Below are 16,794 nucleotides of genomic sequence, written 5' to 3' on the forward strand. Positions count from 1 at the left end.
CTCATGAGGCACCTGCTAGCTTTTTTCATTCCTGTCAGGCTCTTTACAGTAGATTTCAGAGCAGATTTTTCAGATGTTTTATATAAGTCATGACAGAGTGAAGCAAAGACTTTAAATGTTTTATACATGCTAATTTTCTGTCTCTTGTAGAGGAAAGTGAAAGGTTATTCACCAAAGTTTTGGCTGGCCTGTGGTGGTTCTGCCTATATATTTTCTCAAGTCCTTGGAGTAATTTTTTTCTGTGCTTCCTAGTAGTTTATATCACTCGGGAGTCTGGACAATATAGCAAATTTTAGAAGTAAAATAAACCTATAAATATGTGTACATGAACTACTACTGCCTTTGGCCTGCTATATATGCCGAGGACAGTATTTCAACGGGGGAAAAAAAAAACACAACTATACCCAAAATATATTTAAAATTAAGTTTAGTGAGTTGTATTGACAAATTCACATTTGTGGGATAGGAGTATTCTCCTTGACCTGCTTAAAATGCAAAGATACCTCATAGTGATGGAGCACCAAAAGCAACCCACAGAAGTTAATGATGCTTTAGATAGACTGTCCAGCCTTTCATTCAGATAATCCTGTGTTCTAACATTTCCACTACCTTTTTAATTATAAGGCCAGAGAAAACTGAGGAGTCTTTTTATCATAAACTTTATAAGACAGATAAAAGACCAAGACAGAAATATTTTGTTAGTCAACGTTGCTTTCAGAGTTGTTAGCATTCCATAGAAAAGCAGAGATTAAAGTGACACAGCTTTGTAGCGTAATGTCTTGAATCACTCATAGTCTTGCCCATTTTTTGTACTGAGCATTACTTGCTTGGATTGGCAGCATTCCACATTATTAATGCATGAGCCAAATCACAGTTCTTTCTTCCCCTATTACTTTAATTTTTCTTTGCTACGAATAATGTGCCTGCACATCTTTAGTACTCGGTTATGTTCTGTTTTTCTTTCAATCCTAAACAAGAAAAACAAGCTGAAATCACAATTAAATATTAATAGCTTAGAATACTGAGGATGGCAAAATGATTCATTATTTTTATCTCAGATAATTGAGATGTTTGTTCATTAATGACAACTTTATGAATCGATAATTTAATGGGAAATTAATCTTTTTTTTTTTTCTTGGAAAAGTAATTGTCACTATTTTATCTTGATTAAAATTCATCTCTTCTAAGTAAAACAAACTTGATTTTTTTTTTTTGGTAGGAATAACTAAAAGCAACTGCCTCTTTCATATGTGTATGCTTAGTCATGTGTAGGAAAAGGGCAGGATATTTTCACATGCACAACCAACAGAAGAATGTAATTATACTGAAGAATATAATAGAATGAAGAGTTCACTCAGGCTATGAAATAGAGCCTCCAATTCTTTAGCTATAATTCACACACAGAAAATTAGTCATGTCATGAGTCTTATTTACATTGTGGGTGTGACGGCCTGATGTTATTTAAAGTCATATATTGTCTTAGCAGTCAGTATTCCTTGATTTAGCCTCCGAGATGTAACCTTGACAGAGCATTATAAGTTACTTGGGGATCTGAGGACCTCATTTCTCCAATTCAGGACTGCTTTCTTCAGTGAATTCTCTAAATAAGAGCATGCGATTGTCAGCTTGTAGTATTGCCACTAATAGTAGGTCCTTATGGTGGGGCCGTTCCCACTTACAGCCTAGGTATTTTCAGCTCCAGTTCATGTATACTCTTGACTAAGTCATGACTTTCAATTCAGTATTTGTTCCATAACAATCCTCTTGGTTTTCAAAGGCAGTATGTGAAGTAATCCCACAGAGAGGGCAGATAAATAGTATGGCTTGCCATGATTGTTCACAGCACATAAAGACTCTGTATGTTACTAGGTGCCCAAGATATATCTTAACTATAGTTTGTATTAAATTAACTTTGTTTCAGCTACCAATAAGCATAGCTGTAGTTAAATGGGATTTGTTCAGATTTTAGGCATCTTTATAAGGGAATTTGAGACCTTGCATAGTGCCTAAGATCATGGTGATGTTGCCTGGTATTGTGTCAGAACCTTTTTTTGTTTCATCACTCCATCAGTCTTTATAGGCACCTAAGGTCTGTACAGAAATATCCATATAGCCAGAGGTTTCATCGCACCCTTTACAGTCAACCCTTATTTCATATTTTCTCCTACTTGATACAGCCTTCAAACTGCCTTCATCTGGCATAGATTATCACTGAGTTGGGTTAAACATATTATAAAATCAGTTTACCACAGTATCTTGTCTCGCAACTATTTGGGTGGTTTTGATGCCTCCTATCAATTATGTGGAGTGTATCTGTGACTTGCAATGTGCTGTGTGAAGAACCTTCTCCTGTTTGCTCATTTAATTATCAGAAGTGTTATTTCATAAATCTTAAGTGATATTCATGAATAGTTCATACCTATCCACTTTTGCCATGCCCTATCATAATTTCCTTTACATTCCAAAGTGCCTTAGCTTATTTGGTTACTCCTTGTACAGGAAACTTTTCCATACTTTTGATAGTACTTGTTATCTGTTTCTTTATTTTTATTTTTTTTTAATTTCCAATAGACCATTTGCTTTCTTGACTGCTGCTGAGTGCTGAACTGATGTACCACAGAGCCACATATCATGATACAGAGATGATCTCACTCTGGCCACTTTGTGTCTATCCACTCAGTCTTGCAGTGGCCTGCAATTCTTAACAGTCAGCCTTTGCCCTTTATACCCTGAATAACACAGTATTGAACTGTCAGCCAGCCAACTCCTCTCAAGTAGAAAACATTTATTCTGATGTACACCAATTTTAGACTTTCTCCTGTTTCTAAGCATGTGCCTAGTAAGACATTAACAAGATCTGAAGGTATCCAGATCTGTGATTTTTTTTTTCCTCCATTGAGATCATATTTATCATTCTTTAGTCCTTAGACACCAAGTCTGTTTTAAGCATGAAAATATACACTGCAAGTAGTAATTTAGCTATTTCAACCCTTAGGTCCTTTAGGCAGGCACCATCCCATTATTCTCCCCCCACTTTTCTCCAAGAAATCCATCCTTCCTTGTCTGTCCTTTTCTCAATTTAATACGCCAACTTATTGGACTGCTTATCTGTTTGCTTTTGGTTTAGAGGTGGATTTTGTGTGTTTTTTCCAAAAAAAAAAAAAAAAAGAAAACTATTTCTGGTGAAACATTTTTACACCAGTAAAATGGGCTGTTGCTATTGAAAGGGGTCTCATCAATACCTTGTGCTGGAAAAGTGTGTTGTGCTCATCTGGAAGAAGCAGTGTTGTATTAGTTATTGGAAATACGTCAGAATTTAGGACTACCAACATATTGTATTGGTCATATACAACATGAAAATCCTAATGAACATATTTTTATGAGGTTTTGTGGCTCCACAGAGGCCTTTAAAACACAGTATGTGATGTATTAGTATCAGAGATCATGGACTTGATGTTGGAGTTCTTGGTTCCTTATATATTAGTTTTTCCATGCTGGTAGGTATCTAAGCTTTTTCCCTAATTAGGGAAAATATATTCAAATTCCATTAATGCTGCTTCTTTGTACAAATTAGAAAAGCAAAGTCAGGCTTCTAGCTTTATTTGGATGCCAGCATTGAGGCAATCACAAAAAAGAAAATACCTGATCTTGGACATGTTTCTTTTTGGAGGTTTTTATTTCTCCCTTAGGTCAGAGGGTTTTGCTATTTTGAAACTACAGAAGTGAAAGAAATTATTTTAAATACTCTTATATTTTTAACAGTTTTGAAAAGCTGATATTTTTTTTCCTATGGGATTCAAAACTTCTATGGGAATTTTTCAGTTTATCTCAAAAAATTTAGCTTCAAAAGCTCATTGCAAGTTTAGAAAGACTGAGAAAGGTAACAGTACCAAACATGAGCTACTCTAAAGACTATATCAATAAATATTTATATTTTCACTTTATTTTTAAAAATAACTAAAACAAATAGGATGCATTGATAGGTAGTGCTAAGTAGACTGTATTTTGGACGTTTTAGCTTTCAAATTTAACATTTTAGTTACTTGGCTGAGGTAGATTTACTGAGGTCTAAATTACACAAATCATAATTATTTCTATAATAAGTAATATGTTGTAAACAAAGCTTGCTTTTTCTAAAAAAAATAAAATAAAATATGTGAATTACTTTTTGCTTAACAAAAAGAAATAGATTAATCTGTTTTAGACTGTCTTATTTTAAAATTCAAGAAACTTGATCTTAATTTTCAGTCCCATCCCATATATGGCTATGAAATTCTGATAGTAATAAAATAAACATATATGGTGTCATTCGAAGGCAAGCAACATTAAGTTGTCCTGTAGCCTTGATTCTCTTATTACTGTTGATGTCCAAAAATTACCAGAAACAAGCTATCAAAAAAACGTGAACACAAGTGCTCTAACAGGCTAAAAATATCTTAACACATCAAGAGAAAAATATGGTAAATTATTAAGATTTAAAACTGTTTTTATAAAATCTTTCAAAATTTTTATTTAAAAAAATGCAGAATGGATTATGGCTTGATGATAAGTAACCCTTTTTTTCTGAATGAAAACTTCTAAACTTTCAAACCCACTTTTAAGCTAGTTCTTGACTCAGTAAATCTTCAAACATATTTATATTTCAGTGACATTTTCTCTTTGTTTTGTCTAACCAACCATCTTTGTCAGAAAGAGCATCTTTGCTAAATGGCTGCATAAACATTTGGGTCACTACTGTTATCTGAGGAATTGTCCAAGTGTGCATGTTTTTAAAAACATGCCATTATGCTGAGGTTGATAGCCTAGGAAGGTAATTTTGAATACCATATATTACACAACCTTTTATCAGCTGTCTTGGCACGTCTTACTTGTTCACCACAGAAACATCTAAATGAAAATAAATATTTGTTACTGTAGTAACAAATTGTACAACATCAGGAAGGTAGTCTTTTCAAACTAACCTGTAAGCTAGGGAGACATTATAAGCTTGTGACTATTTCTTCCCTTTCTATTTGTTTGAGAAAATAGTAAGGTTGCGCTTGCAATTTCTTCATTTATTTCTTTGTGTTTTTCCATTTTGTACAAAGAAGCAATGACAAAACTTGAATACAACATTTTCTCTAATTAGAGAAAAGCTTCAACACCTACCAGCCTGGAAATAAATAAAGTACAACTAACATTTCTCTAACTTGTTAAAGCATCGTATTGAGAAAAAAAAAAAAATCATTTTGAAAATAATTTCTTCTGCAGTTCCTTCCCATGATTCAAATTTACAATTCCATTTTTAAAGTGGAGTAAATCCCTTCTTTCTGTACACCCTGTAACTTAGTTAAAAAATGTTTTCTCCTTTCAAAATTTGACAAACCTTATGCTGTGGAAAATATTAAAATCAGTAAATGCTACTTCTTAACCATCTTTTCTTGAGAGAGCCTGGATATGAATTTGCTGTTACACTGCCACTCCTAGCCCTGTCTGAGGATCAGTACAGCAAACTCTTGGAACCATTCAATTTGTTTGTGTTTGGAAATCAGAAGTCTGGTGTAAAATGGAAGATCTGCATGGCTGAGGATTGTTATTGAAGGACGGAGCGCATCGAATTAACTGGTGAAATTTATGAAATTCAGAAATACACAAATCCCTCCTGAAGGGTTCAGCAAAGTTGAAAGTCACGCTAGTGATCCAGTTTCATATGGAGACATGCCACTTTCACCTGCAATTATACAATATGATACCTTGGCTGTACTTCAGGGGATGGCAGATGGTGCCAGGACCTTGGCAGAAGCTTTCCGGATGTAACTTAGGCAATTCTGGCTGACAGACAAAACTGTTAAAATACTTGAAGGCTCCTCAAATGTTGGAAGAGCTGACATGAGTTTCCTAACTTTATCATATTTCTGTATGTACATCTGAGTCGAAACTGAATGTAGTCCTGTGCCTTATCACTTGCAGCCATTCCTTCTTGATTTTGAACTCTGCATTTTGAACCCTTCCCCTTTTTAAGATTTTTTTTTTTTGCAAATATGAATTAAAAACAGAAGTGGAGGACAGCTGTGCTGTTACTTCATAAAAACTGACCACTGAAAACCCTAACACAAGTCTTGAAATGACACACAGCTCTTAGGCCTGCAAATTTTTTTGACTCTAGGTGTGAGAATTGTGTGGTGTGAGGTCTATTGGCACAGTCATTTTGTCTCTGACTTTTATTGTGCAAATTTAATTGATTTGGTACTGGTGGAAGTTAGCTTTTTCAGGTGTCTGGATTGTCTACATTGTATTCTAAACTAACTTTAAACCAATAAACCAGTTTTCTTATGAAAATTACTCATTATCTAATATACTACCTTTTTAGATGAACAGATTTGCAGCAGGTACCTTTTTCAATATTGCTGTCTCCATAAGAAATTCAAAACTCTCTGTTCTCAAAGGCAGAGTTCCAGATTGTGAAGAGACATCCCAAACAACAGTAAAAAGAAAGATAATAAAAGATGCCTTCTAACGTTGCAAAGATAAGTGATATTTTTCCTTATATGTGAAAAGTCAGCTTAAAAGAGAAAGTTTGCTTGGGTTGGAAAAATTAGAAAAATTCTCAAAGAATTATAACTTTTCACCAAGTAAATATTTTGTCATGACAGACCTGTCACGTTGAAAGGTTAGACTGTTTCTCATATGGGTTTTAACTAGATGTAGATGCACATTTTTCATTTTTCTCACTACATGATAGATTATAGTTTGTATAGTTACTTATATATTAGAAGCTTTCTTAAAAATGGCATATGAGTAAAGAAAATATATTGGAGTTAGTAATTAAAGGTGTAACATAATGTTCTCTGAATTGTAGCAGTTTGGATTTTTTGCATTCACCATGTTAGCACCTGATTACATCAAATATTTATTTGAAATATGTTGAGTGGATTCACACTCACGATCTCAGGCTTGAAGAATTAAGTGGGTTTGCAAGTAGATTTTAAGGCAGTGAACTTCAAAGTCCTTTAGACTTATTTGGCAACGTAGTCTTACTATACCAAGCTAAGTTCAAGCTTTTATGTTAAAAAGAGTGTTATTATGTGAACTTCTGTTCATCGTATTCCAGATGAGCATTTGGCAATTGAAAAGTATTTCTAGTAATTGTGTCAGTCTCATGAAGGCCTTAAGAGTTACAGAATGAAATGTAGATGTCGAGCTGTTCTTTCATAGGAACTTAATAGAATCGTAGAATCATGTAATGGTTTCGGTTGGAAGGGACCTCAGAGATCATCTAGTTCCAACCCACCCTCCCTTGGCAGAGACATCTTCCACTAAATCATGTTGCACAAAACCCCATCAATCATAGCCTTGAACATTTCCAAGGATGGAAGAATTGTATGGACTTAGGCATTTTGTTTTTTTTTCTGGATGATATTTTGCCTGCTCAAAGGGATCAGCTGTATGACAGGGTTTCCATGGCTTCCATAACATACATGCTGTACATTTAGCATGCTTTTAAAATAATACTGCCAAGCATGCTCTAAGCATGCAGTATATTCTGTCTGTGCCACAGCTCATAAACTGTCAGCATCACTGAGGATGGAAATGATACTTAGTTCAAACTCTTGGACATTGCCAGTTTCTGAAACTTTCATGTTGCAAACTCTTCTCCTTAGCTGGGAGTCCGAACAGAAGAATTAGCAAGATGGTACAAATCATGAAGTAAGTATTGCCATAATTCACAGATGATATTCAGTAGGAAATCTAGAAAAAAGTGCTTGAATTTCTATCTGCAAATCTCTACCTATTTTGAAATAAAGACCTTGACTCTTTTCAAGTAAGAAAAACTTAAGTAGCCTTCAAAGGACTTTGCAACCCTAGATTGCTTAAGCACAAACTTGGAAGGTAAATTCTAAATGCATGTGCACATACATATGTCAGTAACAAAGCAAATGTGCCCTTTATGACATTTTAGGTCAATAAAATCACTAAGCTAATAACAGGGCATGATGCAGTACATAAAACCATGTAGTTTTCCAGATTGAACTAATAGGCATGTTCTGACCTCCTCAATGGAGGCTGTGGGGTATACACATGTAAGTGGAATTCACAAGAATTAACCAGTTATTTAAAATACGTAAGTATGATGCTTCTGTATTAACTAATAGTTCTGAATGTTATTGTATGATCTTTTGGAAGGTCAAAAAATCTTTTCAGTTTTACTAATGAGGCTCTCAATTTTTTTGCATTCTGTTATATAGTTATAAGAACATACAGCTTCTAGGTCCATACCTCAGTCTTATTACATATGAATAACGCAAGATCAATGACTAACACAACAATATCAAAAAGTCCTGAAAATTTTTCATAATTTAAAAATCATAACTAGGACTTTATGCTATGGTAAGGTTGAATAAATATAGGAAGGGGAGAGCTTTCCAGAAGGAATTACATAAATTTAATAAAATGTTCAAAGAAATAACTTTTTCTTGTCTGATCAGCATCCTCAGAGAGAGATGTGAAACATTATTTCTGAGCAATAACTTTTTTATTTACTTCTGCTCAACTCATTAGCACAGTAATAAAACAAGATCGTGTACTAGAGATGATTAAATAATTGTTGCAAGTTGAATTTTTAGACACATTTACAAGTTAAATGTGCAAAATTTGTCCATTAAGATCCCTTGTGCCCCCATTATATTAATCAATCCCAATTAGGAATTTTGTTTAGAACAAACAAACAATCTCTAAAGGACCAATTTTTCAAGGTATATTGAGGTGGTGAACATACCTTGCTTCAGGTGAAGTCACTTCTCAGAAGCTCAGACATTCAGTCTGATGTGCTGGATTCTCATGTACCCAGGAATTTTGATATTATCCCATTGCTGAACCATTTTTATTTTATTTTTCAAGTGTTTGCGTTACGTGAGATCATTTTGCTGTGGAACAGAGTTTGTTTCTTTTTCATACTTTTACACATTCTTCATAATGGCCAAAAAGCTCTACTGGGCTCTACTGGGCTTTTGGAATTTATTAATTAAAAAAAAGTTTGTTTCTCTTAGGTCGGTCTGCAATTGGTTCACATGTTAGGGAAGTTGGAAGAAAACTGTTCTTCTGCAGCTTGCTCTTTCTCCCCTGAGTAATTTAATATAAGGCACAAGCCTGTTATAAACAGTAGCATCTGCAATAGCTCCTAGCTGCTACTCTAGCCTAGGGTAATCAGAGTATCTTAAAAGCATCTTTCATAATTTTACCAGGCTTTTATTGCTGAAAATTTTAGTGGTTTTAAACAATTTGTCAGATTTAGCATAGAAGAGGGTCTAGCCACACTGACAGATCCTGAGCTTCTGGAAAAAGAAATGGCATCTAGTATTAACTTAATTTAAAAATAAATAAATAAAACAACACTTCATTTATGCTGGGCTCCAAATGGAATCCTACTAGCAACTTTCTTTACCCTTTCTTTAGTTAGTTTTATTTTTGATGGTGTAACTTCTCTTTTTTTTTTTTTTCTTTTAAACTATGACAGTAACAGTTTGGGATGAACAAATGATAGATGTCATTCCACATACTTATCCTCTGGGTTGGTAAAAAAAAAAAAAATAAAATAAAATAAATGAAGAATTGGATACCATTTTGCAATTATGCTGCTGTCCCATTGCGGTTTTATACAGTGAGAATATTTCAGTAGGACAGTATGTGCTAGTGTTAAGTGGGTGTAGGGGGTAATTGTGATGAAATGAAATCCCTATAGTAGTCTGTGCAAAATAATTCATTGTCTTGAAAAGCTTCTGCAATGTAACCATGAATCTAGGTAGTAGCCTTGAGGTTTCATGAGGAAATAAAGGGATGTTCTTTCTTCAGCCAGAACAATTTGTTGACTGTGCCAAGGCATCCAACTCTTGTTTCACAGGACAGATGGATGACAGCTGTGTTTTGCTGAGTATGTGACTATGCTTAAATACAGGGTATCTTGTGCATGAATCTCTGATGCCCAGAACATTCCTACTTAATTTTATTTAATAAAAAATAAAATTAGGAAATAATTAGTTTGTAAAGGAAGCTTTTTCCAGTCAGCAAAATGACTGGAAGTAAATGGATTAATTAAAATCAGTATGTCTACTCATGGTGTAAGGTGCTTGAGCACGATATATGTGAGAAGTTACTGTCCTGGAATTCTTGATTCCTTGCTTTGAGAATTAAATGCAAAAGCATTGCTCTCATTCTCAAGGTTGGATTCAAACCCTCATGAGTCTACCTCTGTTAAATTGTCCTGACACTTTCCCCAAGCATTCAAAACTTTCATAAAGGCCAAACTCACAAATTCCTCCCCGTAGCCTTCTGTTTCTGTGCTATCTTTACATGTAGAGTTAACCCCCATGGAAGTTTACTGATGTGAGTCTTTTCTCAGCCTTCCTATAAATCTCTCTCTTACAGTGACATAAAAAATTTTTTGACAAATGACTTAATGCATGGTACTTGGATGCTGGATAACCACCATAGAAATAATCATAAATACAGTCTTTCATTCCAAAAGACTTATTATACATGCTCCATTGGAGAGAGATTATTAATTGTTTTATCATATATTAGATAATTCTTCAGGGTTGTATCTTTTATTTTTAGGTTATTATAAAGTGTCAGGAAATCTATTTATATCAAGGAATTATTAAATAACATTTATTTTACCTATAATTTATATATAATTCTTAAAGGTTTCCACGTGGTTATTAGATGTTTGCAGACAAAAATATTTTTCTTCCCCAATAAAGAGAATTAGCCAAGGTGAACCACTCAAATTAAGACATACCATGAGATATATAGTATTGATTATATTCGTGAAGAAGAAGGAAAGAATAATTCCAAAAACAGGCAACAGCATCTTTTTTTTTATTTTTGAGAAAAACATTTTTATGATTTTATCTGTGAAAAGTAATTTACAAATTAGGGTACAGTACAAGGAGCCTGAATTAATTCATAGGCAAACAGGTGGAAATCAATGTAAAGGAACAGGAAGTGACATGAAATAAGAGCTTATCCAGCAGAAGTTAATGAAAGACATTGCCACTTGATGCACTGAACACAGAGCACTGCTGAATGACAAAACTGAAGGGCATCACAAAAAAAAAAATCAGATCTGTCTCATATTGTTTTCAGAAAAAATAGGGGAGCACTGAATTTACATAAATTTTGATGGTAGACGTGTTTACTTGTTTCAGTTAAAAATGATGGTGTTAAAGTGAGCAGACTGCTTTGTGTCTTTTTAGGGTATGAACCCCTAAAAAGATTTACTAACTTAAAAAAAAAAAAAAAAACTATATACACGTTATATGCACAGCCTAGATTTATAAAGCAGTTATTTATTAACTAATACTCACAGTAAGTACCTAGGGGCAAACTTAAAATTAATATGCTCACCACCCTAATGAGACTCCTTGCCCATCTCAATGGTTACTACAGTTTGTCCCAATACTGTGTAAGACAGCATAGAGAGAGTAATAACTGATTCTATGATTCTATAATTCTTCCAAGTCTTCCTTCTGATTACCAGAAACAGTGCTTAAATGGCACAACGTCTCCATGAATGAATTGAAGTGGCAGACAAAGTAATGTGCCAGACCCTTTAGAGCATTGAAATATCCATGTGGGAATACAGATATATCAGTCCCCATGAAATAGATGGAAGAGTAAGGGGATCAATGGACACCTCTTTAAATTATTCCCCAGTCTCATCATTCTACTGAAATGTAAAAAAAAAGTCTAAGGTAAAACACAAAACCTAGGGCTGTGAATGTGTGTGTCTTTAAAAAGAAAAAAAAAAAAAAAGAAACTGAGTCTGCCTGTGGTTGCATTGTCAGTACAGGATGTAGCCAAGTGAGCTGGGACAGAGTATTGGGTGGTTTCAGTGGGACCACTGGTGCTATGAAGCTGCTGAATTTGAATCCTGGTTCTGGTGTTGTTTTGCAACTGGAATTATTTTTATTCTTGGGGGTTTGCCCCTGTCATCATTCCTCAGTAGACTTTTAAAAAAAGAATTTATGGGGTCTCAATTATAGGCAGCTTGGTTAAGCACCATTTGTTTAAGACTTTCTTTCATTCCTTAGCAGTATCCAGTTAGTATTAGAAGGTGTTTATCTTCCATCAGTTAACCATGGCTTTCTTGACATACTATCTGTATAAGCTTTAGCAAAATCTCTAACTGAAACTACTGATAAATTTTACAGTTTCAATCAAACTGCTTGTAAAGGTGGGATAATGTGGGAACTTTGCTGCCTGTACCAGTGGATTCAACTGCTGTTTCATTTTACTGCTTTGAACTTGATATATTGCTGTGGCCTTCAGCTCTTCGATTTATATGTGACTTTAGAACAAAACTTCTTGTGTGCATTTATGTTTTAGTTCTGTTTTATTTTTAGTCTTATTTTCTCTGTAATTGAAATCTATGATGATGCACTAAGGAGAATGGTTATGTAAGAGCCAACTTGCAGCAGTTCCAGCATTTCTCTTCTTTGAGCCAGCGGTCAGACGGCACAACATATAGCAATTTTGCTTTGAAACATGGGATTTCAGTTTATCATCTGATTATTACTGATTTAGAAAATAATTTAAATTAATTTGAAAATAATATTAATGATTTTTCACATAAATCAGCTGAATAACAGGAAAAAATGATGCTATTTTTCATCATTAAATGGTTACTTAAGTTGTGTTTGGTTTCTCAGTTTGATTTGTTATGCTGTTCAAACTACACTAGTAAAATACATGAACCATAAAACTGTATTAAAGATGGTTTCCTATAAATAAAATTATAAATAAAAGGATAAGGTAGATGCAAACTTAGTTAAACAATTCTATTTACTAAGAACTGAATTTATTTTTTCTTTGCTTGCCAGCGTAAAGGATACGTGTCAGAAGTTTTACACTGCTTTCCAAATTATCAAGTACTGCTCAGAAAACACATACATGATCTGTGCATACACAGAATATACAATATGTAGAAGTAAACAGTTTATAGAATCATATAAATTGGAAAAGACCTTCAACATCATCAAATCCAACCATCAACCTGACTAACCAAGTCCCATCACTAAAGCATGTCCCTTATACTACGCATACAATACACAATAATATGATATAAACAGATGATATACAGACAATAATGGTAACCGAAGAAGTCCCCATTCAATTAATTATTTATTTGTGGACATGTACTAGCATTGCTTAAAACAGTATCTAGGCTACTATTTTCCTCTCTAAGAAACTGATAAGGTCAGAACAAGAAAATGTTATTCAAAGATTCAGGAAACTAAGTAATATTTACATCTTTAGTTTCTAATGAAGTTGTATTCTAAATACCAGAAACATGCTAGGATCCCAGTTCTTATAAATGTATCTCTTATTGTGAGTCCAGAAATTCAGTCTGTCAGCTTCTTTCATTTTCCCTACTTGCTGTGCAGAAGAGGGCATTGCTATTAAAGATGCAAACACTCCTTCCATCCACAGCCATCAATCTGGCTCCTTACTGTTAAAGAAACAAAAATACATATAGAAAAAGATTAAAATAAACAATAACAGCTGTTTCTTACAGTATAATTTATTTATATCTCTTTTTATGGATGGCTTTTAGCAGTGATATTATAAAGCTAAGAATCATAGAATGGTTTGGGTTGGAAGGGATCCTACATATCATTTAACCCCAACCCCTCTGCCATGCACAGGGGCACCTTCCACTAGACCAGGTTGCTCAAAACCCTGAAGTGTTTTTTGGCCTAAAACACTTCCTAGGAGGGACCATCCACAGCTTATCTGGACAACCTGTTCCAGTGCCTCACCAACCTCACAGTAAATAATTTATTTCTAAGATCGAATCTAAATCTACCACTTCCTTGCCATTTAAAGCCACTATTCCTTGTCCTAAGGAACACTTGCTGAAGAAGTGCTCCTACCCAGCTTTCCTGTAGCCCACCTTTAGGTACCGGAAGTCTGTGGTAGAGTAATCCTGGACCTTCTGTTCTCCAGGCAAAACAACCCTAACTCCCTCAGCGTGTCCTCATCAGAGAGGTGTTCCACCGCTCTCTGATAACACCTTGGCAATTGGTTTACTATTTAAATTAACCAATGTAACTTAAAATTTGTGAATCCTATATTAACACAGGTAATTAAAACAATATATGAAAATGACTGATTTAAGATTGATGGTTAGCAGAGGTCCTCTCCCTTTGCTGCCTCCCATCCCTGCTCCCCCTGCCTACAGTAGACCATTTTTCGATGGAGGTTGTCTATTAATACTGGGACTAAAGAGGAAGAACATTTATCTATTCCTTGTCTAGAATTTTAAGATAAATTTTAGATGGCTTTTCTCATAGCAATTCAATTGAGATTCCTCTTCAGTGACTGCAAAAATGTTAAACATCTCATTCCGTGTGTTCATAACCTAATGCAATGTATTGGTTCAGATACCTGATGACGACAACAACAAATTTTCGGTGACAGTGGTGGGATTTGTTACCAGTTTGTAATGCTCTAATAACGGACAATAATATCAACTGAAATGTTATATCCGCAGAAGACCAGTCTTTCTTTACTGCAGTTATAAACATAAAGCAAACACATGTCAGAGTGAAATCTGAAAAAGTATGGGCTGTGGTCAGCTTAGTTTAGAGGTTTCAGAACTAAGTTGAAAGGGGTTCTTCAGTATTGCCATGAAGTTTTCAAGTTGTTTGTCATCGTTTCATGTGTTTTGATATCATCCTCATTCCTTCTCTCTTTTTTTTTTCTACCTATCCCTCATCATGTCTCATGTTGTTGATTACAGTGTGTGTAATCATTACCACTGTGTGAAGGAAATCCCCTACATCACCAGGTACAGTGCCACATGTCTCTGGAAACATGTATGTGTGTTTTCAAACCTTTTCCGTGTTGTGCATTGTCATAGCAAGATTCCTTTAGATTAACCTCTTTTCTGCTTCTTTTCTTTTGCCATTAGATATGAATTAGCATATCAGGAAGCTTTTTTTATTATTTTTTTCTTTTTTTTCTTTTTTTTAATGTTTTAACCTAATGCTCTGGAACAAAGAGGTTCTGTCTTTCCTATTGGCTTAGAAGGCAATACCCTACAGGTTTTTTATTATTCTTAGGTCACGGCCTGAACCCCATAATATTTTGAGTGGATTAACATTAGCTATGGAGTTTGATTTTTAAGAACCTCTAAACTGCACTGCTTAGATTTTATTGTGTTTGTGAACAGTTTATCTTGATATGCTTGATGCTCAACTGTAGTTTCCACCCCTGCAATGGTAAACACCAATGGATAAACATGTACTTTTATTATTCCTTATTGTTCTAGTTCTGTGTATCCAAACCATAATTCATCACTATTTATGTAGCCTTCAGAAACATGTTATGTACAGATTGATATATGGCTAGCTGATTTTCTTTTGGTTTTGAGAAAGTAGCAAGAATTTAAAACTGCTCACTTAGGTGCAAATTTTTCCAATTTCTGAATGTCACTGGCATGTAGGTTGATTAGTCCATATACTTTTACACTTTGGCAGAATAAAATTTCATCAAAGAGCTATTGAAAATAAACTGTTGGTGACGGTTGAAAACTGTCGTGCAACCTGTTTCTCAGAAAAATAGTTATGAATGTGAGTTCATAAGCTTATGCATTGTTTTTATACATACACATGTTAAACATGAATGATATATTTCTATGCATTATCCTTAACACAAATGTCCTCTCTGAATGCAAGTTAGCAATTCTGGAGCTGGTGAAAATAAATATAATTCAGCAGATTCTGATGATGACACATCTCATTCACCATTTGAGATGCTAGTCTCTTCTATTTAAGATTTGATTTGAAACAATTTACCATCCTCATAAGTCTGTAAGCTGCAGTGTACCTAGAAATATAACTGGTTATAATGAGGAAAAAAATCATGAAAAATAATAATAAAAATTTATTCTGTGTGACCATTTCTAGGCTCTTCAATTGTTGCAGTGTCTCTGCAACTACTGTTGAACAGCATAAGCATTTTCACTAATAAAAAATATAATTAATTTTCTGCATAAGCACTTCTTTTGCTAAAGGAGGTGTTTTGTCTTTCCACTCAACTTCAGACTGTAAAATGATGTCAGATATTATTCAAAAAAAAAAAGGAAGGGGCAAAACTTCTTTTTAAAGTAATACTTCAGAAAGCTGGATTTATATGCACAATTTTTTCTTGTATTGAGTGCTAACATTTTAATTTGCTAAGATGATCTCCATACCTCGTTCACAAGTTTACACAGAGACATTCAAGATGTATATAGATGTGGTCCTAAATAGTTGCAAGCTGTGGCTTCATAGCATGCAATTTCCAAGATATATTACTGAGAGGTCAAACCTAAATGAACTATCATTTCTTCCCTGTTATGTTCCAACCTGTGTAATTATATTACCTAAATGGATTTTCCCTACTTATTAGTGAAGTAAAAGATGAGGGATATAAAATTAGATATTAATTGCCTCAATTAAGCCAATGTATAAGGATCATGGCTCAGTTACGGTAATCATGTGGGGTTATAGCTTTGTTATGTTACCTGCTGTAGAATTATATTTTGCAAAAGCACAAATGGAATTTGATTTAAAATGATGAAAAAGTGATTTGTTTTGAACAGTGAGCTTCTTAGAGAAGAAAGAACTGGAAACATTGAGATAACTGGACATAGATTTAATGGATGGACTCATAGTTGAATGACTGAGTCTAACCCCACTGGTAGGCTTTCTCGGTGGTTTTGCAGCGTTCTTGGATTCAAATTAATAGAGACAATTCTGCATTATATTTGAG

General features: G+C 34.2%; 1 protein-coding gene across 6 annotated transcripts in view; it reads left to right on the plus strand.

The window, feature by feature from the left end:
• CCSER1 (coiled-coil serine rich protein 1) overlaps positions 1-16,794 on the plus strand; it is a 712,119-nt gene that overhangs the window by 616,806 nt on the left and 78,519 nt on the right. Inside the window, exon 11 of one of the 6 annotated variants that reach the window (XM_035326094.1) lies at positions 14,780-14,820. The exons of the other annotated variants lie outside the window; for them this stretch is intronic. Within the exon in view, the coding sequence (XP_035181985.1) occupies positions 14,780-14,805 (26 nt within the window). The 3' untranslated portion in view covers positions 14,806-14,820. Of the gene's footprint in view, positions 1-14,779; positions 14,821-16,794 lie in introns of those variants that run through there. 6 annotated transcript variants of the gene reach the window in all.

Source organism: Oxyura jamaicensis, chromosome 4, assembly GCF_011077185.1.
Source record: "Oxyura jamaicensis isolate SHBP4307 breed ruddy duck chromosome 4, BPBGC_Ojam_1.0, whole genome shotgun sequence".
NCBI lineage: Eukaryota > Metazoa > Chordata > Aves > Anseriformes > Anatidae > Oxyura > Oxyura jamaicensis.